The sequence below is a fragment of the Mirounga angustirostris genome, unplaced genomic scaffold (assembly GCF_029215605.1).
Source record: "Mirounga angustirostris isolate CCGP_5_RB_7025 unplaced genomic scaffold, mMirAng1.0.hap1 SCAF_6, whole genome shotgun sequence".
NCBI classification, from domain to species: domain Eukaryota; kingdom Metazoa; phylum Chordata; class Mammalia; order Carnivora; family Phocidae; genus Mirounga; species Mirounga angustirostris.
This window is the reverse complement of record NW_026991714.1, coordinates 75500235-75526748: the sequence shown is the minus strand read 5'-3', so window position 1 is coordinate 75526748 and position 26514 is coordinate 75500235. Positions and strand designations below refer to the sequence as shown.

The window sequence follows — 26514 nt, the reverse complement described above, 5'->3', positions numbered from 1 at the left end:
TGGGTGAATAGCGAGTGACGTTGAACATCTTTTAATGTGCGTGTTGACCATGTGTCTATGACAATTGCACAGTATTCATTGGACAAATATACATTTGAAGTTTTACTTAATTTTTGGTTGACGTATTGTTTGCAGATGTTTTCTCTCATTCTGTGCATTGCCTTTTCAGTGTTGAAAGTGTCCTCTGATGCAGTTTTTAATTTGGATGTAGTTCAGTTAATCTATTTTTTCTTTGTTGCCTGTACTTTTAATAGCATCGGAGAGTGTACTGCCAAATCCAATGTCATGAAGCTTTACCCTATATATTCCTCTAGTGTTTTTTTTTAAATAATATTAGCTTTTTTTGCTAGTCTTTGATCCATTTTGAGTTAACTTTGCCTATTATATAAATTCAGACCAACTTTATTATTTGCATGTGGACATGCCATTCTCTCAATACAGTTTATTGAAAAGACTGAAACAAAAGGAAGTATCAAATAAAAATAAGAAGGTAGGAAGTCAACACAGAGTGGGAGGCAGCAGAGTAACATCTAAACATGCACATATCATTCCTCTGCCCACAAAAGCATCAACTTTCATATCTCAGCTCACACGTCACTTCTCCTAAACATGAGTCTTTTCTGTGCCCCAAGGATAGGCTGTCAGGGCTGTTATTCTTCTGGAGCATCTCTTTTTTGGGGGGGAGGGACAAAGGAAGAGGGTGGGAGAGAATCCCAAGCAGACTCTCTGCTGAACATGGAGCCTGATGTGGGGCTCGATCTCCCGACCCTGAGATCATGACCTGAGCCAAAATCAAGAGTTGGACACTTAACTGGCTGAGCCATCCTGGCTGTGGGGGAGGCTCTTCTGGAACATCTTAAACTCCTTCCACACACACAGCACACCTGTTTGCTCCTCCCACAGTGCTTGGCACATGGGAGCTACTAGAGTAATGATAGTTGAATGAAGGAGTGAGTGAGTGGAATGAGGATGGGGCATGGAGGTCACAGAGTGGCTAAGAACGTGGTCTTAGCCAGACCTGGATTCAAATGTGGGATTTGCCACTTGCTAGTTGTATGACCCTGAGCAAGCAATGTAACTACTGAGTTTTGGTTTTCTCACCTTTATAATAGCAGAAGTGACCCTGCATCCTAGGATCATGGTGCTCAGTAGGTGACTCATGCTGTGAAAGTGGAAAGATGCTACCACAGTGATAAACTAAGGCCAGAGTGTGTTCCAGAACATGCTAATTCCACAAGATGGCTGGTCAAAAAATGAGACCCATGGTCCAAAAATTTGGGAAAGGAGCCATCCTACATTTTCTTTTGGAGACTTTCAAAGCATATTAGAAGTTCAAGGACTCTGATAAGTCCTGCAATAAAACAGAATCTGTTTAATTGCCCTGAATCTGGTGTTTATGGATTTATTTGACCATGGACCCCTTTTATCAGTAGCATCTATTAACAGTCCACAGAATTAATGTTCTGCAGAACTGGCTTTGGGAAATGCTCACTTGGACATTGTTTCTTGAAATGCTTTACCTGTCTCACTATTGTAGTTCCTATAGGAGAAAAAAGGGACGAGGGATGAATCTCATGGTATAAAACTGATACTGCAAAGTAGTGACAAGATGAGCAGCAATAATTATCCCCCTCCACTCCCTCTGTTCTTTTCCCTTCCTTTTCACCCAAATGAGTTTCCTAGAATTAATTCTCACCTCCCTATTTATGTACCTGAAGTCGTAATCATATTCCATTCGACCAGTGGTTCTCAACTGGGGGCAAATTTGCCCTCCAGGGAAATGTCTGGAGACATTTTTGGTTACTATGTCTTGGGAGTTGTTACTGGCATCTAGAGGGTAGAGGTATGGGATGCTGTTAAGATTCTTATAATGCCCAGGACAGACCCCCCACGACCAAGAATTATCTGGCCTAAAATGTTAAGAGCACTGAGGCTGAGAAACCCTGCCTTAGATATAGTTCTGGCCATGCATTCATCAACACAGTTAATATTTATTGAGCATCTACTATGACCCAGGCCCGGAGACAGGGGCTGAGGAGACGATAGAAGCCAAAAGACCTTTATGGGATTTATAGTCTAGTGAAGGGAATGTGCATTAATTAAGTAATCACACAGATAATTGTAGAGTTATAATGTCGGTAAACGTTTTAGGACCATGTGTCTCTTTTTCTCTAATCCCAGGGCTGGAATATGGTTTTTGTAGTCCACATGCAATTATAGGAATGCTAAATGAAAGCTATTCTGTTTAAAGTCACGGGAAGTCATCTCAAGCACAAGTGTTTTTAAAGTATTCCTCGAAAACTTAATCTTCTCTAGTGTGTCTTACCTGGTTTAATATTGTTGAATTCTTTCTCAATCATCTCTTCCGAGGTAGACAGCATCAGGTTTCTCACGTACAGGATTTTCACCGAAGACATTGTGTCCTCGTCCACCTCCACTTCGGGCTCCGCCCAGTCTACTGCGATAGGATGTCCCCATAACTGAATCCTTCCTGTTCAGAAGGATCACAAGTATGATTAGTTACACAGAAATCAGGACAATATCATCTTGGTTCGCTGAGATGGCCTTTTAAATGCAACCAATGCTTTTGAGCATATCTTGATGGAGCCTGAAAACCAATATTATAAGAGGTGATGATTGATTTTAAGAAAACTTCCAATTAAATGGCAGAACTAGCCAGAAGGGAGTCCTGTGTGACAGATGGCTTATTGTAATAATTGAGCATAAAGGGAACTAGGATGTGGTTTGAAATGGAACAGAAATGAGGCAGCAATGGGCAGGTTTGGGTCTTGGGCCAGCTCTCGCAGGGTGTGGGGAGGTAGTTGTTGAAAGGGAGGTGGCAGAACGGGAGAAAGGAGAAAACATGGATTTAGGGCTCTGACCTAGAGTCTGACTTCATGAAGCATTAAAAAGGTCATTAGGAAGTATGTTTGCTCTTGTTGGGAGCTGCATGACCAGTTGCCACCACCGAGCTAAAAACTGATGTGTGGGCAGGAGTGAGCAGGGCTCAGGGACCCCTAGTTTGTTCTCTGTACCCTACACTTGGTCAGGGCTCTCATCTGCCGTGTTCCCTCCAGTTTCCTGACAGCACATGGACAACTTGGGAATCTGCACAAAAATATTTTATTGCATTCAAGAAGACAGCAATGGAAGGGTCTGTGATGAGAAACTGAATTCTTTTTGAAGGGGTAGTCGTTACCCATGACTACATCTATTCTTGTATTTCTAAAGTTGCAATTTATTGAGCATCTTGCCCTATATACTGTGTTTTCCATTTGCTACCTCAGTTCCTGCTCATAGTCACTCTGTGGGGGGGAAGTAGGGTGGGGTGGTCAACTCAATTTCTAAATTTGATTGGAAATCTTGTGTGTTTTTTATTAGTTGTTTTGGAAGAGCTTTAAGAAATACCCAACCTGAGTCCCACTCATTGGTGTGCTGGACCCAATTCCTTTCCACTTGCTATACTAGACAGTTACATGTTCAGTTTTATAAATCAGTTGAGGCCATCTTGGTAGCTTGGAATCAGCCACAGTGGTACCATTCATTCCACGGGGATCTGCAATGTTACAAGTCAGGGCTTGGATTTTCCCCGGGAGTTGTCTATGAAAGATTGACCAGCTCATTCCTGACCCCAGGACTCTCCTTCCTGAATTTGATAGGAGTGGTCCAGGCCTCAGGATTCTTTTTTTTTTTTTTAAATTAATTAATTAATTAATTTTTTAATTCTTATGTTAATCCCCATACATTACATCATTAATTTTAGATGAAGTGTTCCATGATTCATTGTTTGTGCATAACACCCAGTGCTCCATGCAGAGTGTGCCCTCCTCAATACCCACCACCAGGCTAACCCATCCTCCCACCCCTCTCCCCTCTAGAACCCTGTTTGTTTTTCAGAGTCCATCGTCTCTCATGGTTCGTCTACCCCTCCGATTTCCCCCGCTTCATTCTTCCTCTCCCGCTATCTTCTTCTTCTTCTTTTTTTTTTTCGTAACATATATTGCATTATTTGTTTCAGAGGTACAGATCTGAGATTCAACAGTCTTGCACAATTCACAGCGCTTACCAGAGCACATACCCTTCCCAGTGTCTATCACCCAGTCACCCCATCCCTCTCACCCCACCCCCCACTCCAGCAACCCTCAGTTTGTTTCCTGCAAATAAGAATTCCTCATATCAGTGAGATCATATGATACATGTCTTTCTCTGTTTGACTTATTTCACTCAACATAATACCCTCCAGTTCCATCCACGTCGTTGCAAATGGCAAGATCTCATTCCTTTTGATGGCTGCATAATATTCCATTGTATAGATATACCACTTCTTCTTTACCCATTCATCTGTCGATGGACATCTTGGCTCTTTCCACAGTTTGGCTATCGTGGACATTGCTGCTATAAACATCGGGGTGCATGTACCCCTTCGGATCCCTACTTTTGTATCTTTGGGGTAAATACCCAGTAGTGCAATTGCTGGATCGTATGGTAGCTCTATTTTCAACTTTTTGAGGAACCTCCATACAGTTTTCCAGAGTGGCTGCACCAGCTTGCATTCCCACCAACAGTGTCGGAGGGTTCCCCTTTCTCTGCATCCCCGCCAACATCTGTCGTTTCCTGACTTGTTAATTTTAGCCATTCTGACTAGTGTGAGGTGGTATCTCATTGAGGTTTTGATTTGGATTTCCCTGATGCCGAGCGATATTGAGCACTTTTTCATGTGTCTGTTGGCCATTTGGATGTCTTCTTTGGAAAAATGTCTGTTCATGTCTTCTGCCCATTTCTTGATTGGATTCTTTGTTCTTTGGGTGTTGAGTTTGATGAGTTCTTTATAGATTTTGGATACTAGCCCTTTATCTGATATGTCATTTGCAAATATCTTCTCCCATTCTGTTGGTTGTCTTTTGGTTTTGTTGACTGTTTCCTTTGCTTTGCAAAAGATTTTTATCTTGATAAAGTCCCAATAGTTCATTTTTGCCCTTGCTTCCCTTGCCTTTGGCGATGTTTCTAGGAAGAAGTTGCTTCGGCTGAGGTCAAAGAGGTTGCTGCCTGTGTTCTCCTTTAGGATTTTGATGGACTCCTGTCTCACATTGAGGTCTTTCAACCATTTGGAGTCTATTTTTGTGTGTGGTGTAAGGAAATGGTCCAGTTTCATTCTTCTGCATGTGGCTATCCAATTTTCCCAACACCATTTGTTGAAGAGACTGTCTTTGTTCCATTGGACATTTTTTCCTGCTTTGTCAAAGATGAGTTGACCATAGAGTTGAGGGTCCATTTCTGGGCTCTCTATTCTGTTCCATTGATCTTTGTGTCTGTTTTTGTGCCAGTACCATGCTGTCTTGATGATGACAGCTTTGTAATAGAGCTGGAAGTCTGGAATTGTGATGCCGCCGGCTTTGCTTTTCTTTTTCAACATTCCTCTGGCTATGCGGGATCTTTTCTGGTTCCATACAAATTTTAGGATGATTTGTTCCATTTCTTTGAAAAAAGTGGATGGTATTTTGATGGGGATTGCATTGAATGTGTAGATTGCTCTAGGTAGCATTGACATCTTCCCAATATTTGTTCTTCCAATCCATGAGCATGGAACGTTTTTCCATTTCTTTGTGTCTTCCTCAATTTCTTTCATGAGTATTTTATAGTTTTCTGAGTAAAGATCCTTTGCCTCTTTGGTTAGATTTATTCCTAGGTATCTTACGGTTTTGGGTGCAATTGTAAATGGGATCGACTCCTTAATTTCTCTTTCTTCTGTCTTGTTGTTGGTGTATAGGAATGCCACTGACTTCTGTGCATTGATTTTATATCCTGCCACTTTACTGAATTCCTGTATGACAGGCCTCAGGATTCTTGAAAGCACCTCAGTTAATTCAGCCAAAATTGAGAACCCTATTCTAGCCCATTAGCCTTTGCCATCCTGGCCTGGGACCACAGGAAGCCGTCAGCCGGCCTGAAGGTCTGCAGAAGGCTGCAGTGGGCAGAATTGGAGGAGGTATGGTTAGCAGTGACCTTCCCATTTACTCCTCCATATGTTCTTACTGACCTCCCCAGCAGGTGACAGCCAGTATCCTGAGCCAATGGAGTTAGCTGTGGATCACAACATTGGCCACACAACAAAATCATCTGGAAAACTTAAAACACCAGGGCCCTACTCTGCACCTCAGGGAAGTAGATTCAGCTGATCTGAGGTTGATTTGGTTTCTGGTATTGTTTAAAAACCTTCTCAGGTTATTCAGATCTGCAGCCCACGATGGACAGCCACTGACTTAGATCAAGGGTTCTCAAACTTGGGTCTTGGTAGTGTAGCATCCTGGGAACTCGTTACAAATGCAAATGAGCAGGCGCCACACCAGATCAACTGAGTCAGGAACTCTGGGGGTGGGCCCTGCCCTCTGCACTTTCACGAGCCCTCCAGGTGATCTCCGCGCTGGTTGATGGTGGAACCACTGCAAGAACTTTCCTCAGAGCGTCCTCACGATGCTCGCTAGCCTCGGGGTTGGACGCCAAGACTGTGTTGCACACACACACCTCTGCAAGGATACAGTGTTGGGAGAGAGCTGCCACTGTCTGCAGGGGAGGTAGGTGGCTGGGGGAGCAACACGTCACATTAGACAACAGTTTTCTGTCTCCAAGTCTGGATCAGTTAAGAAGGAGGAGCTGCTTGTGGCTCTTATCATGTTTGCTAAAGATCACCTTCTTTCAAACTAGACTCTCCAGATGATTGCCAGTGACCCAAATCCTCTATTGTTGTTGAATCGACAGTGAGGTAATAAGTAGGGTGTCCAAGTGGGTAGCCGACTTGCTCACGAGGTACAACAGCAATGAACAGTCGGCTCTGGTCTGCTCATTCATGGTCCGTCTGCTGAGGACGCCCTCAGACTCACACGCAGCTGAAGAAACTCAGCTCAGCTGGGGCCTTGAATGCCATGGGTCAGCAGAGGAGGGGAGGGTGCAGGTCATTCTAGTGGGAGATACAGCTTTCGGGATAAAGGAGACAATGATCAGCATGGCATTGCCTAAAACACAGGGGAGTTGATCCTGCTAGAAAGAAGGGTTTTGTTGGGAAATGGAAGGTAAGAAATATGTCTGGAAAGGACTGGAGCCTTGAACAATAGGCTCAGTTTGTTCTCGGTCTCCTCGGCAGCAAGTAGTGGGTGATTATTGTTGAACCGATGAGTGAGCAGCACCATTCAGCCCACCGACACGTAGAGATCAAATTCCCACTATTCGCCAGAATTGTCAAAAGGATGACCTGATATATGGGGAATGCTAATCTGGTGGGGATGTTCAGGATGGAAGAGGCAGAGAGTGGGGTACATCCAAAAGAGAGCAGAGCTGGGAGAATAATCTGGAGTTTTTGAAAACAGTCTCTGTTTGGAAATATATTTTTAGACCCCAACGATGGTCTGAGATCAGGATGGATACAAGGGACTTTTCATGGAAGAACTGTTGAAGAGGGGAGTTGAAGAGGATACCAAAGATTAAGTTCAGGTCACCGAGGGGCTAAGGACACCTCAGGAGGAGTGTCAGGGGATTCTCTGCACCTGTGTGGCCCAGGATCTGACTATCGGGTGGTGACAGTAGTGAAAGGAAGTATGAAAAATACCCATCTCTCTAATGGATTTGGCAACTTTGGGGGCTATCTCCTATCTTTTCACTTCAGCTGCCTTCATGAAAAAAAAAATATTTTAATTCATTTGAGACAGAGAGATAGAGCATGAGCAGGGGGAGAGGCAGAGGGAGAGGGAGAAGCAGACTCTCCGCTGAGCCGGGAGCCTGACATGGGGCTCCATCCCAGGACCTAGATAGAGATCATGATCTGAGCCGAAGGCAGACGCTTAACCATCTGAGCCACCCAGGCGCCCCTGCCTTCGTGAAAATATTAATAAAAAATCCTCCCTGAGGCACCTGGGTGGCTCAGTTGGTTGAGCTTCCAACCGACTCTTGATTTCGGCTCAGGTCATGATCTCAGGGTCGCGAGATTGAGCCCCATGTTGGGCTCTGTGCTCAGCATAGAGTCTGCTTAAGATTCTCTCTTGCTTACAAGTGTCACTACCATCTGTCATCATATGCTATTACAATATCATTGACTATATCCCTATGCTGTACCTTTCATCCCCTGACTTACTCATTCATAGTTTGTTTTTAAGGGACAATATAAATTTAGGTGGTGGTGGTTTGTCTTTAATTCTGGTGGCTCTCCATGGTGGTCAAGAGAAGAGTGGATTCCAATGTCTCCACTCTGTCATTCTTGAAATCCTCTTACCATTTTAATATTGATTCATCTTAATAAATTACTTTGTGTAAGTTTTAGTGAATATTTGAGAATGAGCAGAGGATTTTCAACAATTTCCCTAAAGCTGATCAGGGTCTTGGTGTAGAGTCCTTTAAATTCAGGAATTGATGGTCGTTGCCCAAAGGGGACCCACCCCGTGGTGGTAGTACCTAACAGGTGCCTTTCTGTGGAGCGCTATTATTTCTATTCTCCCCAAATTAGAAAATATTAGACCCTGGGGAGTCCTAATACAAGTTCATGTCACTTAGCTGTCATTGGGATAATGTGTCACTCCCAGGTTTATTCGACATCGTAATGGACAATCTACTCCATTCCTAGTAAGCCTGCTAACAACCTCTGTATACGAAAACAGCAGATATATTCACTTTTGAGAAGATTCTTCACTGTAACACTTCATCACGGGGTTAGCGCACGTTCATTAGCCTCCGTGCATACGTTTCAGAACTAGTCAGTGAAAACTTCAGGGAGCTGCATCTACTGTGACATAGATAAGGAGGGGAAGGGGTTTAAAGTACCAAGTAAGCAAAGCTCCAGAGCAAACACACAACACCCAGCTTCTGCCTCCTTCGCTAAGGTGTACAGCGTCCTGGGGCAGGCAAGCAGCAGGGGGGGGGGGGCGGTCTCCTCTTTGAGGAGGGGTGCCAACCTGGCAGCAACTTCCTTCGGGCCATGGCAGCCGTCCGATGACTCTCGTACTCCACGAAGGCGAAGCCCCGGTTTCTGGTTTTATCTGCAGCGCTTGGGTAGACGATGACGTCGACAACTCCTTCGGTGACCTTTTTCATCTCTGCTAGGATTTCTTCTCTCTTCTTGGTCTTCGGGATTCCCCCCACAAACAGTCGGCAGTTGTCCACACTGGCGCACACCCCTAAGAGACGCCCATTTCTGCAAAAAAAAAAAAAAAAGCATTCTTTCTGCTCAGCAAGAATCCTTGTGTGATTGAGGCTTAAGATGGAAGCTGTAAAATGTTTGACCCTGGACCTGATACGGTCTGCGGATGTGGGATGTTTGGTCTTTTCCTGTTGTTTCCTCACTGCCCAGGATAATCCCTGACCCCGAGGCCTGTGCACCTTGCCCCCATTATTCACGTAGGCTATCTGGCCCCAGACAGTTGTGAGCTCCCTTTCCTTCCCAGCCAAATAGGGAAGCAACTTAACATGATGGCCCTTAGAAATTGTCCCTAATGCTGAACAGGCTTTCACGTGTTCTCTTACTTGGCCTACACAAGGAAGATGGGTAGAGCAGGTGCTGTTTCCATTTTATAGATGAAGAACTTGAGACCCCGAGAAATTGAATGACTTGCTTAAGCTTTTGTAGATTTTAAGGGATGCAATTGGCCTCCAGACTCTCTGTTCCTTCCTGATTCTGCTGCGCAGTGTTGCTCATGAGCAAGTTCATGTCTACTTTCACTTCACTGCAGAGTGCAGGTCAAGCTTTTCTGGGGGACACTTGGGAAAATGTATCAAAAATCTTTCGTATATAATTTTGGGGGCAAATAGTGCCCCTTCTGGGAAAGTGTCTTTAAGAAAGAGATGAACCAACATTTTGGTATCAGGATATTCACTGCTGTTATTTAAGTAGTCCCCAGATTGGATATAACCAAAATATCCCACCATCCAGGACCAGTTTTATGCATCTTGGCTGAGATGCATAATGACTCTGGGGCTGGATCTTTCTTCCTTGTGCACAGCAGTATCTTGGTCACCCCGGGTTCTTGTGCACTAAATGCTAATAGTCACCTGTCAGGTCATCTAAAAATGCCTCTTCATCTTTCTAAATGTCCCCTGGGGTGCACACTATTGCTTCTGGCTGAGAACCACTGATACTCAAAAGCTGGGCATTTATACTGTAGAAAGCTCGATAGTCATTTCAACGTGGTAATGCAGAAGAATATTTATTGGTTAAAAAACCAGCTCACCCTATGCTACTGGCTTAAAAAACAAAGACTTCAAGATAAGTATATGAGAAGACCATTTTGATGAGCACCATACCGAAAATCTAGGAAGATACTAAAAAGTAAAAAGCTGACATAGTGATTATCTTGGGGCAATGGGATTGTGGAGGAATGGTTTGAATTTTAATTGCCCCCCCCTTTTTTTTGCCGTTTGTTGTGTGACTTTCATAATAACACAAAGTTATTAAAGTTCTTAAAATGGGTAAAGTTCCTTTCACGGAAACTCCCTGCATGTCGTGAAGAGAGGCGCTCAGCTCGGTGAGTGGGAGGTTGCTCTGGTTTCTCGGAAGTAGCGGTGCTCAGTGGGGTGGCAGGTATGCTCACCAGGATCGGCCCCTGTCCTACCTGTCCTCCGTGCTTTGCAGAAGAACTGAGGACCTCCTAGCAGAGTTGCGACAGGTCTGTTACAGTCTGGTGAACGTCGCCCAAGGAATGTGCTTTTCCTTGTGGGTAGGGAAGGGTGGATAAAGTCATCTTTCAGGGGTTTTGTCTTTGTTGTTGTTGTTTTCTTAAAAAACCCCTCTATTCCAAAATATTATTTCTTTAGAAATTCTATTATTTTTGAAGGAGGGCCAGTCAGGTATCGGTTACCAGCAGGTGGAGTCTGGAGTCTCTGTGTCCTATTTTTAAATCTGTGTGGTTAAGTCAGGCACTTTCCCAGAACTGCTTGGAGACGAAAAGCCATCTCTCACACGCTGAGGGCATGGCTTTAATGTCTCCAGAAGCCAGGCATTTAGACAAATCTCAGTAAATATTTGATGATGAGGAGGATGGTAGGACAATGATGGGTCTTTTCCGGATAAGAACCTTATCTATCCCCCGAGAAATAGTGGCTAAAAGCAAATCGAAGATTATCCTGTTCTCTGCAGGCAAGGTTCTCTGTTCTGGCAGGACTGATCTAGGATGGAGTGGAAGTAGGGGACGTTGGCTCTGGGATATCTATTCTGCTACTATTTCATATTCTATTTATCCTACACCTTGATTAAAAGTACCTCTGTGCCTCCCCTTTGTTTCTGGCATCCAACCTGAACTTTGACTGGAATGTGGCCACCAGCCTGCTCTTTCCAAATGCTTTGTAATATTTCTCCTTCCCCTCTTCCTGCTCCTCCTCCCCACCCTCCTCCCCCTCCTCCACCGTAATCCTCAGCAAACACTCACAGACCACGTGAGCTTTGCCTGCATTATCTATTTATTTTTCATAATACCCCTATGAGGTAAGTATCTTTCTCTTTTATAGATGAAGACACTGAAATTCACAGAGATGTATCAGTGTTACATATGAGTGACTAGAATGGATTGATTGTGCTCGTTTTTCACACCCTATTTGTTCTCAGAAAACGTGGACAGGCCCCAGTGTGTAACAAAGTGTTGAGTACATACAGCAAACCGTGCTGATTCCCTGTGTGGCCAAGTCTCCATCCATCTCAAACTAAAAGCCATTTTGAGAATAACCCTCACTTTCCAGATGTCTAGGCTCCATGAAGGACCAAGGAATGGGGACTCTACTGATCCCTGAAATCTTGTACCTGTCCTATTAAAAAGCTATATTAAAATAGAGCTTTCTGGAGCCCTTTCCAAAAACAGTTCAGTGTACATCATCTCCTATGACAGATGCTGAGAAGGTGTGAGTAATTAGGTGCTGATGGTCCCAGGATTTGTCTGAAGAAACCTGTTCTCTGGTCGCCTGGTTCCCACACCAGACAACCCTCCACATACCAGACAGAGTTCTTTTCGATTTGTGGAGGCCTGTGTGGGAGGGAAACTTCCTTTATACTCTCCTCCAAAACTCTGTTCCTGGATCCGACCTTGGGACTGAGTGGCTAGGCTACTACGGTTGCCAATCGAGTCCATCTTTTTGCGGCTAAGGGGTTTAAGAAAAATGACCTAGTAATTGATTGACTTACAGAATTCTCAGGATAATGCAGGACTTATTTGGGGCCTGTAGGAAGTGAGAGACAGTAAATGGTAGGAAATCTCTCTGTATTCACATTAAGATGACATTAATTTTAAGATGCTGAAAGGACCTATATGAAAATTATATCTTAGAATTGCTGAATGTGCTAATATGTAAGAGTTCTATCATTTATTGACCTATTACCATGTTCCAAACACTGGGATAAGCATTTAAAAGTCTGTAGGATCCCCACTTTAGGGATGAGCACATTGAGGCTTGGAGAGGTGAAGCCACTTGCTGGCACTCAGGTGAAGCCTGTCTGATCCCAAACCTGTTGCTTTTCAACTGCGTCACTGATCTTTCTTCCAGGTGCCCCACGGCTTCCTTTAAGAGATGATTTAGGACAGTTCCGTCTCTAGGTGAAGGTTTTAGAACTCAGGCAATTTCACGATGTTAGCCCTGTTTCTAGTTGATTAAAAACCAGCTATTGATTGCACCAGGTCAGTTATGCCCTGGAATCCTCCACCAGTCCCATGATTTGCAATATTACCTATGTTTGGCTGGCTCTGAGGCCTCTCTCCTAGCTCCAATATCATACAATCACCACTTCAACAGCTCCCCTGGGGCTGTCTAATGTGACTCTCACATGTAAATTCCCCAAACTAAGCTCTTCGAGTTTCCAGCTATTCTCCAGGTCTTCCCATCTCAATGACCCTATCTCATCCACAGATACTGGGACCAACATCCTAGCTTTCCTCCCTGAATTCTAATATCGCTCTCACTCTAAATCCATTATTTAGCCAGTTTTGTCTGTTCAGCCCCCAGAACGTACCCCAGGTCCGACCCCTCTGGCCACCTGTATCACCAGGCCCTGCGCACCTGCCAGCATCCCTTGTCTAGACCTAGACTACTCTCAGCTGTAGCTTTCCCTCTGGCTTCCCTCTTTCCCTGCTACAGTCCATTCTTCACCCAACAGCCAGAGTTATGTTTTTAAAAGCATGAATCTAATGAAATGTCTTCTCCCTTTTATTAGAATAAAAGGCAAATTTTGAATCATGGAGTGTAAGTCTCTCAGAGTACATTGCCTTCAGCTCTCCTCTCTGTTTCTACTTCATTGGCTTTGTTCTCTAACACCTCGAGCTTGTTCTCATTTGGGGAACTTTGCACATGCTGTTCTTATTCTCTGGAATAATCTTCCCCCAGATATGGCTGTCATGGCTGACTCTTTCAAGTCTCAGGTAAAATTGTACTTTCCTGGAGAGTATTTTCTTAAATACACCAAGTTAGAGTAGCCCCCTCCTTAGAGGTGGTTTGATTTTTTTCATACCTAAATTTTTTTTTGAGTGTGGTTGACAAACAATGTGACATTACTTTCACAGTGATTTGACTTCTCTGTATATTACACTCTATTCACCATTGTACGACACTATTACAATACCATTGACTACGTTCCCTGTGCTGTGCCTTTCATCCCCATTACTGACTCATTCCATAACTGAAAGCCTGTTTCTCCCACTCCCCTTCACCCATTTAGCCCATCCCCCCACCCACTTCCCTCTGGCAACCATCAGGTTGTTCCCTGTATTTATAGGTCTGGTTCTGCTTTTTGTTTGTTTTATTTGCTTTTTTAGAGTCCTCATGGATTTTCATACTCTTAAAAATCTTCTATACCCATTTGTTTACTATGAGGATGGGAAAAGGCATCTTGATATTTCCAATATTTTGAACAGTGCCCATCAACATATTCATGAAACAGATGAATTAATGATTTTTGTTTCTTTGAGCATTTCACAAAACTTAGTTTGACACCTTATGTAGTGTTGACATTAAATACATATTTTATCAAATTGATTTTCACCAAAGAAAAGAAACCTTTTTTATTTCTGATTTGCCTGTCTTTTGCATATACCATATTAGATAAGTTTGATGGAAGAACAGATACAGGGTGCATTGTCTGCTTCACTTTTTTTTTTTGGATGAAAATTTTTTTTTCTATTTGTTATTTGTTATTGTTATGTTAATCACCATACATTACATCATTAGTTTTTGATGTAGTGTTCCCTGATTCATTGTTTGTGCATAACACCCAGTACTCCATGCAGAATGTGCCCTCTTTAATACCCATCACCAGGCTAACCCATCCTCCCACCCCCCTCCCCTCTAGAACCCTCAGTTTGTTTTTCAGAGTCCATAGTCTCTCATGGTTCATCTCCCCACCCCTCCCCTCTAGAACCCTCAGTTTGTTTTTCAGAGTCCATCGTCTCTCATGATTCGTCTCCCCCTCCGATTTCCCCCCCTTCATTCTTCCCCTCCTATCTTCTTTTTTTTTTTCTTAACATATATTGCATTATTTGTTTCAGAGGTACAGATCTGTGATTCAACAGTCTTGCACAATTCACAGCACTCACCATAGCACATACCCTCCCCAGTGTCTATCACCCAGCCACCCCATCCCTCCCACCCCACCCCCCACTCCAGCAACCCTCAGTTTGTTTCCTTTGATTAAGAATTCCTCATATCAGTGAGGTCATATGATACATGTCTTTCTCTGATTGACTTATTTTGCTTGTCTGCTTCACTTTTAATCAGAAGAAGTGGATCTTACCTAATTTCATAGTTGTTAAGTTGCTTGATTGCATCCTTGGCTTCCTGTTTATTTGAGAAAGTTACAAATGCATACCCTCTATTGTTGCCATTAAAATCCATCATCATTCTCATTTCATAAATTTTACCAATCTACAAGTAAAAGAGAGAATTCACGTTTGTACATTTGTACTTCCAAATGAAAACACACACTATTTTCTGAAGTCTTATCTCTGCCATATTTGGCATTTGCATCCCATGTGGAATGGTTTGCATATTTTCATGCTGGGTTCAGATCTGTTATCTGACTCACGGCCAAAGTCAAGTTAAATAAAGAAAACGTATACAAGTGCATTTCAGCTTGACTTAACAGAATATGTTTTCGACAGAGCAAATGGCCTTTCATCACACAATTATCTGTGGATTTATCCATTGTCCTTGGGACCTGAGAATGCATTTGTCATCAGAAATACAATTTCACGATAGATTTGTCCTTGCCCTCTACCTTGGCCTCTCAAGTTTCCATAGTTTTATCTTTGCTTGGTCATACTCTACCACTGACCCGGGACACTCTCCACTTGGAATCTTTCTAACTGATTTCTTATCTTTCTCCCACCATGACCTCAAGATACCCAGGGAAGATGTGTTTCAGAGGATGATCTGGGGATTCCTGTTGTTGTTTTGATCTGTAGGCTGAAGGTAGATGTTTGTTTTACTCAATCGGCCCAAGGTTGGGAGCTCCACAGTAGGAGGGCACTCTATCCCTCTGACTATAGCTCTTTTGCTTTGCCTATATACTGTTCCTTCCTGCTATCCCAAATGTTTTCCAGCAACCCAGACTCAGTAATTTATTCTTGCTGGCTGCTGTATGACCAGTGGCCCTAATAGATAGGACAGGCATGTGCAGGGAGAAGAGGTGTCATTAAATGTGTGCTTCTTGGTGGTTGATTACCCCTTGGCTCAGCCTCCCCCACCCCACCCACCCCACCTCACCCCACCTCACCCCACCCTACCCCACCCTACGGTATTCAGTGGTGGACACCTATCTATCCAGGGCTCATTAAGAAAGAGTTCAAGCATGTTTCATCTGTTTCAGGTGTTTCCTGGGCTCATTTTCAAGTTCAGTATATAAAATTCTTACAGAATTAAATCCTCATAATTTGTGCACATGCCAAGTGAAATTGTTTGTATAAAATTAGGAGCAGTTCTGAATCAGAGGCTGAGCTATACACATACACACAATTGATTTTGGCATTTAGGGAAAGAAATAGCAAGACTCTAGCTTTTCTAAATTTTCCAGGAATGTGGTTATTGAAGCACCACTTGGTAAAATATTGAAAATTTTAATTTTCTGTTCTCCCTGTAACTTTGGGTTTAGTAACAATATAAGATTTGGAATTAAAACTGAGGAAATGTGTTCCTTAATTATATAATGACTTTGAGAAACCCCATTCTTAATCTTGTTAATGCATTAGGGCAAGCAGATCAAACCTGTAGAAGGAAATTTCATTCTGAATCAATATGTATAGGTATACATTTGAGCCATGACAAACATACACATACTCTTTGAATGTGAAATGGTACACTTTAGAAAACCATATTAAAATGTCAAGTTGGAGCAATATCTTACTTTGGAGAGGTCGTTGTAGTAGTAGTATAGACTGATGGCTATCTTGCTGCAAACTCAGGATCAGAACTTGAAAGTTACCAGCAGCGGTAGTTCAAGCCATCAGGAATAGGAAGAGCTACATCAAGGCCGTGACAATAAGGGGACAGCCACTAACAGGAAGGTTTTGAGTTTGTCCATGTTGAAGAATGGCTATTGGAAGAGAAGCCATCACTGACCAAGAAGAATGAGCACTAAACAAAGTGTGTAGTATTTTTAACCCTGAAAGCTAAGAAAAGATATTAAATTTGGACTCACTTTTTCACATAATGGTATAAGTTCATCCTCAAAAAGGTCTCGGGGAAGTTTTCCAATAAAAATTTCACAGCCTCTTTCTGGGGGTGCAGCATCCCAGCCCGGTGGAGGGCCGCCGTATTTTCTTTGTCCATTTTCCTGCAAATCCCGGGTGGATTGTATGAGGCAGAGAAGAAAACAATAAAACCTTTAGTTTGAGTTCCTCAGTTATTTTCAAAATCATAAAAGGAACCTATTTATCATTGACGAGTAATAGTGACCTGGTCAGAGGATAAAGTCAAGGTCTCCTTTATGTGGATTTGAATACCATGCTTTGTGCTTCAGCAACTTGCTTGTGATAAGTGTTGTGAAAACATGTGACATGCTGGACAAATTAATCATGATTATTGTCATTCAAACTCACCAATGCCTGATCATCACAGGATCTGACTGTACTTTGAATCCAGGGCTCTGCTGTAACATGGAGTCTCTATGGTGTGCCAGCAAGGGGTCAGAGTGGGGCTCGCCCGGCTCCATGACTCGATGGCTATGGGGCTTTGGGCAAATGACTTAGCTTCTTAGAGCCTCAGTATTATCACATATGAAGTGGGGATAATATCGGCTTTTTGATTAAAGGAGATAATACATCAAATACGCATGGCACTGTTCTAGGCATGTGATAATATAGTCAACAGTTACCAATTCTTTTCTTGCCTCCTTGGATTTGGGCTGCCTCATGTGCCCAGCAAGGCCACGTAAGCCCCTAAATAGAAACATTTTGAAGATTAACATTTGAAGAAGTGGACTGGCTAATATTGGGGTAGCTAGTGGGGGACTTAAATCTGTCTTCAAAGCCGACAAGATGGTGAGAGAGGTTTACTGATATTTGATCTCCTTGTGGGGAGCAATACGGTTCTCAGTGCAAATAGAATATCAACCCTTGGTAAAACCAACCAGCCCTTCGTAAAAACCCTTGGCATTTTATGGGGAGGAGTAGTTCTGGTTCTTCTCTTTATTAGATATTAGATATTAAAGACACCGGTGCTATCTTTATTTTTTCTAGAGGTTAAAGACCTGAAAGCAACTTGAGGGGCCCCGAGTCGAGTATGGGTCTGATCCATTGCTGCTGATCTGCAATAGCATATTTTCTGGGGAAGGGTACACTTACTTCCCACTTAGGTGTAGTCAGAGCTCTTGGTCATTAGACTTTACTGCGGTTTTTGAAGAAAAGTGAATATAAGGGACCAAATATCAGCATTCATTGCTAACTTCTACAAGTAATACTTTAAGAAGTTTTATACTACAAAATGATACATGTTGTTGGAAAAAACTGTAATGCAGAAGGCGAAAAACGTAGTAATGTATAAGATTAAGAGAAACATCTGCCAGTGCATCATTCTGCCCATATATCGAAGTAGTTCCTGTTAAATTTGTTTGTTTTTCCAAATATTTTTCTATGTGTGTTCTTAAAAGTCATATGTTAGTTGTTTAAAGACATTGTTTTATATGATAGTTTGTTTAAAATCAAACATAGAACAACTTCCAGTTTCACTGTTAAATCTTTATATAAACCAACTTGGGATTTTCTCAATTCTTTTGTAAGTATTAGCTCAAAGGTTTTTGGATCACAGTGTAAATTTTGTCTCCAGTTGTGATCACTTTTTTATTCCTAGTTTCTATAATATTGCTTTAAATTAAAAAAAAAAAAAGGTATCAGATGCGTGTTCTACCTTGCCTTGATTGTTTTTTGCCCCCAACAACCAGGTGTTTATTTATTTTACTGAATATTTAAATATTTGCCTCAAGAGTTCTTGCATTTTTTCTTCCCCTATATTCTCGCATAATCACCTAGCAGCAGAACTTTTGTAGCACTGAGAAATGAAATGTTTTATATTTCTAGGGGAAAAAATGCCTTAAGAATTCAATGAGCTCTATCTCAATCAAGAATTTTCATAAAAATATGAAGTTGATATTTTCAGAGATATATTAAAAGTTCTGGCTACTTATCTTCTAACAAAAACCTATATGACACTTGCCATGTGCCAGACACTGTCATAAGGCTTCAACAGTGTCCGAGGTTAAGGACTACTGCTGTCTCCTTTTACAGAAAACCCTGAAGCCCAGAGAGATTATGTAATTTGCTGAGGTCACATGGTTGGGAAGAGGCAAAGCCAGGATTTGAACCCAGGCCATCTGGTTTCAGAGACCATCCGCTTAATCCCCACATTTTGCCTTGTTATATGAAAGTCTATAATCATTTATAACAGATCCATTCCTTTACATACTCACTTGTGAAAAAAATTATCATGCCCTTAAATTGCAAACACTCTGCTGCATTTAAAATCCTTTCCAATTATTTTATTACACAAATTTTGGAAGGACATATCTGATGTCTATTGCTTATAAGGAGACATATTTCAATTGCCAAACTAAAATCCACCTGCTTGGTCTGACGCTCACCATTTGGTTGATGATGATCCTTCTGAGACCATTTTGATCTATATTAAATGTCTAGAGGTCTATTCAATGGATTATTGGAATAAACGTAGTATAAATTTGGTAGTAGTTTTATTCTTTAGGTTGAAGAAACTGAACTTTCATCCCATAATACTAAAGTAGCTATTCCAGAATTTCTGATTTGACAGTCTTTGTCTGATAGTTTGAAAATAGGCAACTGACAGATTGACCTTTTAAATTTTTCTTTCTTGCTATAATTGCTAAAAATATCACGGAACTATTTTGTGCTCATCACGTGAATAGGAGGATTCATCTGCTTATGAGCCAAAATAATTGGGCAGTAAAGCTTATTAATCATCTTTCTACGGTTTCTATAAACACTTGACAAAAATTCCCCAAGGGTATTTTTTTGGGATCACAGAGTCTGGATGGTTCAGAGACACCACGAAATTCATGCACGGGGGAGATCTGCTCTACGAACCACCCACTGGGCTTGGAATGCACCAGCGGTGGCCGAACACGCCAATTTAAGACAGCGCTGGGCGGTAGTCATGGGATTAGAATAGCTGTCCATTACTCAGAAAGGACAGTTGGGAGCTGGTTTGCTGGTATTTTTGGCACTGTTGTTATAGTTGAGTTTAAAATAGATAAAGCCCAGTTATAATGGCTCTTTCCCCTCCTGGCTGATGTCCTTCTCGTGGGATGCATTCCCCCAGTAGTACAAATGTATTAATAGTTCAGAGAGAAAGAATATAGGTTTTTGTTTTTCATGAGAGAATGTTCATTAAATTCTGGGAACTTCTATTTTTCTAATCGAAGACTTGGAAACCATTTACTGTCTCTCGTAGCACATAAATAGATAGAAAACTTCAACTATGTAAATTAAAAATTGAAGACCTAATTCTAACTATAAATCCAGTGGGTGTAATTCACATACTGGATACTGAGCCCACCTAGTAACTCAGTTTATATATCAAGAGTATTTGGAAGTTTCTCTGTCACAGATATTTTAGCCCTTTCATTATGGAACCATAGAGTCTTTAAGAAATGATGTATACCATCTTCTTGATGATGAATAAAACCACTCAAACTTTCATAAATGATTGTAAGCAATAAATCTTAGCTTGAGGTCAAAAGGATTGAGTTCATTTTGGCCATCTGGCATCTGACCTTTTTATACATCCAGGGAATCTGAGCCAAATTGCATTTTCCTACAGGGGTTAAAAAAGGCCAAATACTTGCTATTCCAACTTCTTTTGCTGCTGGGATAGTCATGGTTATAATAAAGTAAAATTGAGTTCTGGTGCAGAAATCATAATGGTGCAGACTTCAATGTTGAACACCTCATGATACATTTTCTTATCATTCCAGATTTGCGATGTGGTTTTCTAAAACCTTCCTAAAAACCTTGAAAACCTCCCTGAAAGCTTACTCTTAAATCTAGTTTTCCAAATCAAAGTTTCCACAAAAAACATTCTTTTAATAAACTCCTTTTCTGCATAATCGGCCAGAATGGACTTCTGTTACTTACACGTAATAGTAAAAACAGCAAAAAACCCCCACAACAGTTGACCCTAATTGAGTCAAAATTTGAATCCCAAGCCCACGCTTGTAATAATATTTTTCTTTGGTTTTTGTATTAACCCAATATGCTCATTTTACAAATAAGGAAACTGACACTGGAGATATTATGTGACTTGCTTAAAGTCACACTGATTTAATTTATTGCACAAAACACTAGAATGAGGGTCCTGTGATTCTCATTCTGGTGAATTTCATGGCATATATACTGTTCAAAGTCATGATGGCAATTTTTTCAGGCTTATGAGCCTCATAATTCTTCGTGTTGTGCTATGCCTATTTTCAGTTTCACCAAACATGGAGACCAGATGGTTGGTTTTCTCCTCTTAGTGAGCCCATTTATAAACTAGAAGGAGATTAATTAATAAATCCTCATGCAGTCTGTTTTTTTTGGTTTTTTTTTTTTTTTTTTTAAGTTTCCTGAGCAGTAATTTCCATTGCTTGAACGATTCTTTGGAAATCATCTGTAATCCTCTTTGTGGTTCTCTTTGGTCCTTTGTTTTTTCTTGCCAAGGGGAAGAAATTGTGTATATTCCCTTACTAAACTGCTTTCAGATGTTCTCCTGCCCATTTTCCAACGGGCTGTGTTTATATTTATTTCTGTTTGTGTTAGTGCTGGACAATCCACTCATGCTCGGTGGCATTTGTCACCTTCACAAGCATGACAGTCACCAGGGCCATGCCCGGGACAATGGTCCCATGGCCAGACTCTTGGAGACTCTTCTCAACAGACTATGTCAGTGTATGGAGAACATGTTTCGGGACTGTGTCTTTTGAAGTTTGTGACTTAATACCATATTTCCCCAGTTATTGATTTGTGAGATTGAATAAAGTTCTCTATTAGATAGTATTTCTATTCCCACCTATATACCATCTATATATCTCCTATGTCATAGAGTTCAACATGTCACAGAGATCAGCATCCTCTTAGATGTGATTTTTGCCGTTGGTCTGCTTATGACCTTTTTGTCCCCTTAGGCCAACAGACAGTGCTATGGGGAATACTCATTTTGTTAATTCTATATAAAGATAATGATCTGTCTTGTGTATTATTTATTTGCCTTTACATCATAAGATCAGTGACCTCAGGTTGGCTTAATCTCTTTTAGGCTGAGAAATTTTAGAAAGCAGAGTTTATTTAACTTATGTACTGTGGGGCGCCTGGGTGGCTCAGTTGGTTAAGCGACTGCCTTCGGCTCAGGTCATGATCCTGGAGTCCTGGGATCGAGTCCTGCATCGGGCTCCCGGCTCAGCGGGGAGCCTGCTTCTCCCTCTGACCCTATCCCCTCTCATGCTGTTTCTCTCTCTCTCTCTCAAATAAATAAATAAAACAACAACAAGAACAAAAAACTTATATACTGTGGAACTTGACAATACCCTTATTAGCTATATTTTTTTACAGTCCTTACCAAGCATATCCAATAGGCAGGTCAGGTATTATTTTTCTAATGATAAAGAACAATCATAATTGTGATGTAAAGGCTGAATAAACAGGATGTTAAAATTTATAGAACTGTGAGACTACATCTGGAAACCGGGAGGAAAAGCTAACACATGAACATAACAGGCAAATATAAATTTAGTTTTATCCTCCTGTAGCTTGGTGTTTCTCAAAGTATAGGGTGTGAGACATTAGGTAGTTTAGAGGCCATTGGTTTATCTTAATAGTCATGCATTTTATTGTACATTAGAAAACATGTAATTACCGTATAAAACTTGTGGCTTTTCCATTTACATAAGTGAGCAAAATTTACTTTTAAAATTAACTTGAATAGAAATAGTTGATGTAATGAATTCTGATTAGAATTATTGGTGGCACATGTTTATGGCAAAATCACAATGAAAAATGCACACAGCTTCTGGCTCTTGACAAGTCTTTGTTTCACTCTCCACGGAGCCCTTCCATTTGATCTTTAAAAAAAAAAAGGTATGATACGGTTCTTCCACGAAAATGACTTTTAGCAAATTAGGAATCATGTTCTTGTTTCACTTTGGAAAGCTGACTACTGAAGCCCTATTGCCTAGCAAAATATTCCTAATATCATCTCGGGTTGTTCACTGTCTTTTAGAGGCAGAACTAATTTGTGTTATCAAAGGATGCATTTAATAATCTGTAATACTTGCCCTTTCCCCTAAAGGATTACGTGTGGCAAACTTTCGGAATTCAGTATCTCAATATTTGAAGTATTCAAAAGCAAACAGGCTTCTAAGCATAGCTTGTGTTCTGTAAAGCTCTTTATAATACTAGTTTTTGGCCAATTCATGGGACTATTAAATTCAAGGGTATCCTTACAATTCAAAATCAGAAAAACTTTTTGGAGTGTATCTGTTTTTACAAAAGAGGACAAGTAAAATGCCAAGTCGCTTCTAAGACCCTGTGTTCACCTTCTGCAAGGAAGTCCAGCTAATGAGGGACCGCACAGCATCTATTGGAGGGGGAATGGATTCGCTGTGCTCACGCTCACTTCTGGCTTCCAGCTCCGCGCATGTCTGTTGACTGCTGCAGTCTGAGGAGCCTCTCCATCCCCACCAAGACATAACTGGGTGAAAGCTTCGGTGATTCCTTTATCCACTGGGGGCTTTTACCTTTCAGAATGTGGGATTTATTCAAGCGGCCCAGCCCACTTTTTATTATAGATACAATTTGCCCTTTCGAATTGAGTAATATTATAGTGGATGAAGATCCAGTTAAATTATAGAAAGCCATCCACATACAGATAAAGACATTTGTCCACGTGCAATGAAGAACATTGGTTTGGGTGATTGCCCTCCTGTCCTGTCCTACCGAGTTCAACATGGGCCAAGAAGAATTCTGCCTAATGCACTTGTGTTTTGGCATGAGGAATTTTATACGGTAATTATTCTCCTTACCAAATCCCCCATGAATTTTCATTTCTGACAAGCTGAGGGATTTGGCAAGACGTTTAACCTTTCCTGACTAAATTCTTCATTTATAAAGGGACAGGGCTGACTGGGTGATGACAAGGGGCTTGTGAGGGTGGGAGGATGTTGGTGAAAGGGAGGCTGCCCTTGACCCCACAGCTGAAGGTGGGAAAATGTTCAGAGACTGTTTTGTGAGTCAAAACGACCCTTAAAGGGAATGTTGTAGGGATTTAAAAAATCATTGTGTCTCCAATTGCGTGTCTGCTTGATACCTATTCTATTACTAAATGACTTTCTTTGCATCAATTTCCTTTCTTAAAGAAACTTTTTTCTCTAAGTTTCTTAGAAGTGAATCATTCTTATAAGTGAAATATCAGGATCCTTTCTCGCAACTGAAGGTGATTATAAAAATAATTGCAAAGTGGGAAATCATGATCACCTTCTAGGTAGGCTTGTTTGCTAAAACCTCTGAGCCCGAGTCCTGTTCTCTGTGTTTAAGAAGGTGTTTAAGGGGAGGTGTTTAAGATGTATCTCCCACAGCTAACTTTTCTTATCAGAAAGTTTGAGAGAGAATCCAAAGTACAGTTGATCCTTGAACAACACGGATTTGAACTGCACAGGCCCACTTATGTGCTGATTTTTTACAGTAATGTAAATATATTTTCTCTTCCCTATGATTTTCTTAACATCTCTCTAGCTTTATTGTAAGAAGGCAGTATATAATAAAACATACTAAGTATATGTTAATAAACTGTTTGTTATTGGTAAGACTTCTGGTCAGCGGTAGGCGAATAGTGATTAAGTTTTGGGGGAGTCAGAAGTTAGCAGGCAGAGTTTTGACTGTGTGTGGGGGGAATAGCACCCCAACTCCCATATGTTGTTTAAGGGTCAGCTGTAGAATAATTCTTACTCTGAGATTCAAAGTCATTTAATGCTGTGTCAATGTGCCATTCAACATCGTCTCCCCTCTCTACCCTGCACCTCTGAAACAATGTTAAAAAACCCCCACAACTACTGACATCCTATGCAAATTCATGATTGTATGGTATTGTGATCTCACTGTTTTTGTCCTTGCTTATGTTAGATAGCTAACATAGCTTTGAATCTCCTGATAAAGTTTTCAGTTCTGAAGATGAAGAGTCACTTATTTTTGGTTCCGTATTTTATAGTTATTTGGGTAATACTACTTATTTTGATCAGTATTCAACAGGTAACAATTGAAGAAATGCTGAAGTTGCCCACAAGCAAAGTCCACAGTCCCAAAGAGCTGTTCATGTTTCTGCATATTTAAGTCATGAAATTCACACCTATTTTTAAATGGAAAACCCCACGTGCTTCTAGTTAAAGGGAAAACACTCTCAGGCATAGTTTGCAAAGATTTTGAACCTTCAGTTGAAGAGCTCATATATAACCAATTCTCTATTAGGCTATTTGAGGAGAAATTCATGGCTGTTTGAAAATAGCTTCGGGAATCCATTTCCGTTTCTTGGGATCCTGAAGTTCCCATCCGTCACCTGTCAGGCATACAGGCATACATTTTCCACAAAAAGATTCACAGAGCTGTTCCTTCATGTGGAGGCTTCCACCCCATGCTTTGGCATTTCTGGCTAGTAAAAGCAAAGCCTTCTTAGGAGTTTAAAGCTGGTCTGTGGGTGGCTGGGGTGATAAGCTTAGGGAAACACGTGTCTGTGATGATCTATGGGCCCCATCCTGTTCTCAGGCTCAGTCTACCTATTTAAAGGATTAGTATTAACACACTTGGTGAATGACTTAAGTCCTTGGATAGCAGGGACAGGAGCAGGTGGTACCAGGCAATGGAAGAGAAAGTAGGACCTGGGAGCTATATTTTACCATGAAGTCGATCGAATTCCTATTTCTGTCCCTAGGATTTCTGTGTGGTGGTTGGAAAAGAATGTCAACGCCACAGTGTTCTTCCATCTGCTTCTCCCTGTGCTCATCTAGATGAAGCCGGTTGTAAACACGGGGATCCTAAGTTGCTTATTTTCTTTGCATTATTCATAAGAAAAAATTGCAACTTAACTACCAAGTAAAATTAAGGAAAGACAAAACCAGAGAGATGAAGGGAGTTACTTTGGGGCACCTTTAGGAGAAGGATGGTGTCCTAATCCCATGTATGTGGCTCTGGCACCATCCTTTCTGCCTTCTGACTTGTACATCTTTGTTGAGGAGATGAGCAAATTAGAATGAAGATATGTGGTTGTACTGAAATCCCACATTAGAGAACATGCACAGTGAGCAAAGTTTGAAGGGTGGGAATGAAGCTACATTTTATTCCTAGTTTGAGGGAACCGTTCCCAGGAACCTAGCCTCATGGTTGATTAATAGAGGAAGGGAAGGAGGGAGCCCACTTATTTCTCTTCTTTATCTGGTGCAATCTTACTGGATCTTTGGAATTAAGACACACTAATGTCTTTGCTGTTCAGAAGTGCTGTGGCCCCCTCTGCCACAGATGCTGTTTTGTCCCTGGCTCCTTGCATGGTTCTTTTTTGGGCTCACCCTCCAAGTTCCAGCTGCAGTGTCCTCTTGCTTGAAGAGGTTCCCCTGTTATGCTCTGTCACACCACCCAGTTTATGATACTCATGGCACTTACCACGATCTGCAATTTTTTGGTTTCTTTACTTGATTATTTTCTGCCTCCCCTTGAATAACCTTCATGAAGGCAGGAAACCTGGCCCTCTTTGTGGAGTCAATGAATGAATGAGTGAATAAGGCTCAGGCGGGAGCTGGCTGGGGTGGGTAAGACAAAGAGGGTATGCCCGCTTCTCTTAAGGAAGTTTAAACACTCATTTATGCTATGGGGAATTTTCTTTAAAAACTGTGGATTCGCTTCTCACACAAAGTACCAGAGTAAGCATTAGAGTTGAGGTCAGCAAACTTTTTCTGGGAAGGGCCAGGTGGTTGATATTTTTGGCTTGTTAAAAGACGACAACTTAAAAATCTAAAATCTAAAA

At 41.5% G+C, this 26514-nt stretch overlaps 1 protein-coding gene across 1 annotated transcript in view; it reads right to left on the bottom strand.

Annotated features, from left to right (window-relative positions):
- The window catches only part of A1CF (APOBEC1 complementation factor), a 75753-nt gene that overhangs the window by 18522 nt on the left and 30717 nt on the right, over positions 1-26514 (bottom strand). The window contains exons 3-6 of the mRNA XM_064593532.1: positions 16646-16780; positions 14744-14874; positions 8937-9175; positions 2327-2491 (exon numbers count right to left, since the gene is read on the bottom strand). Coding sequence (XP_064449602.1) covers positions 2327-2491; positions 8937-9175; positions 14744-14874; positions 16646-16780 — 670 coding nt within the window. The remainder of the gene's footprint in view (positions 1-2326; positions 2492-8936; positions 9176-14743; positions 14875-16645; positions 16781-26514) is intronic.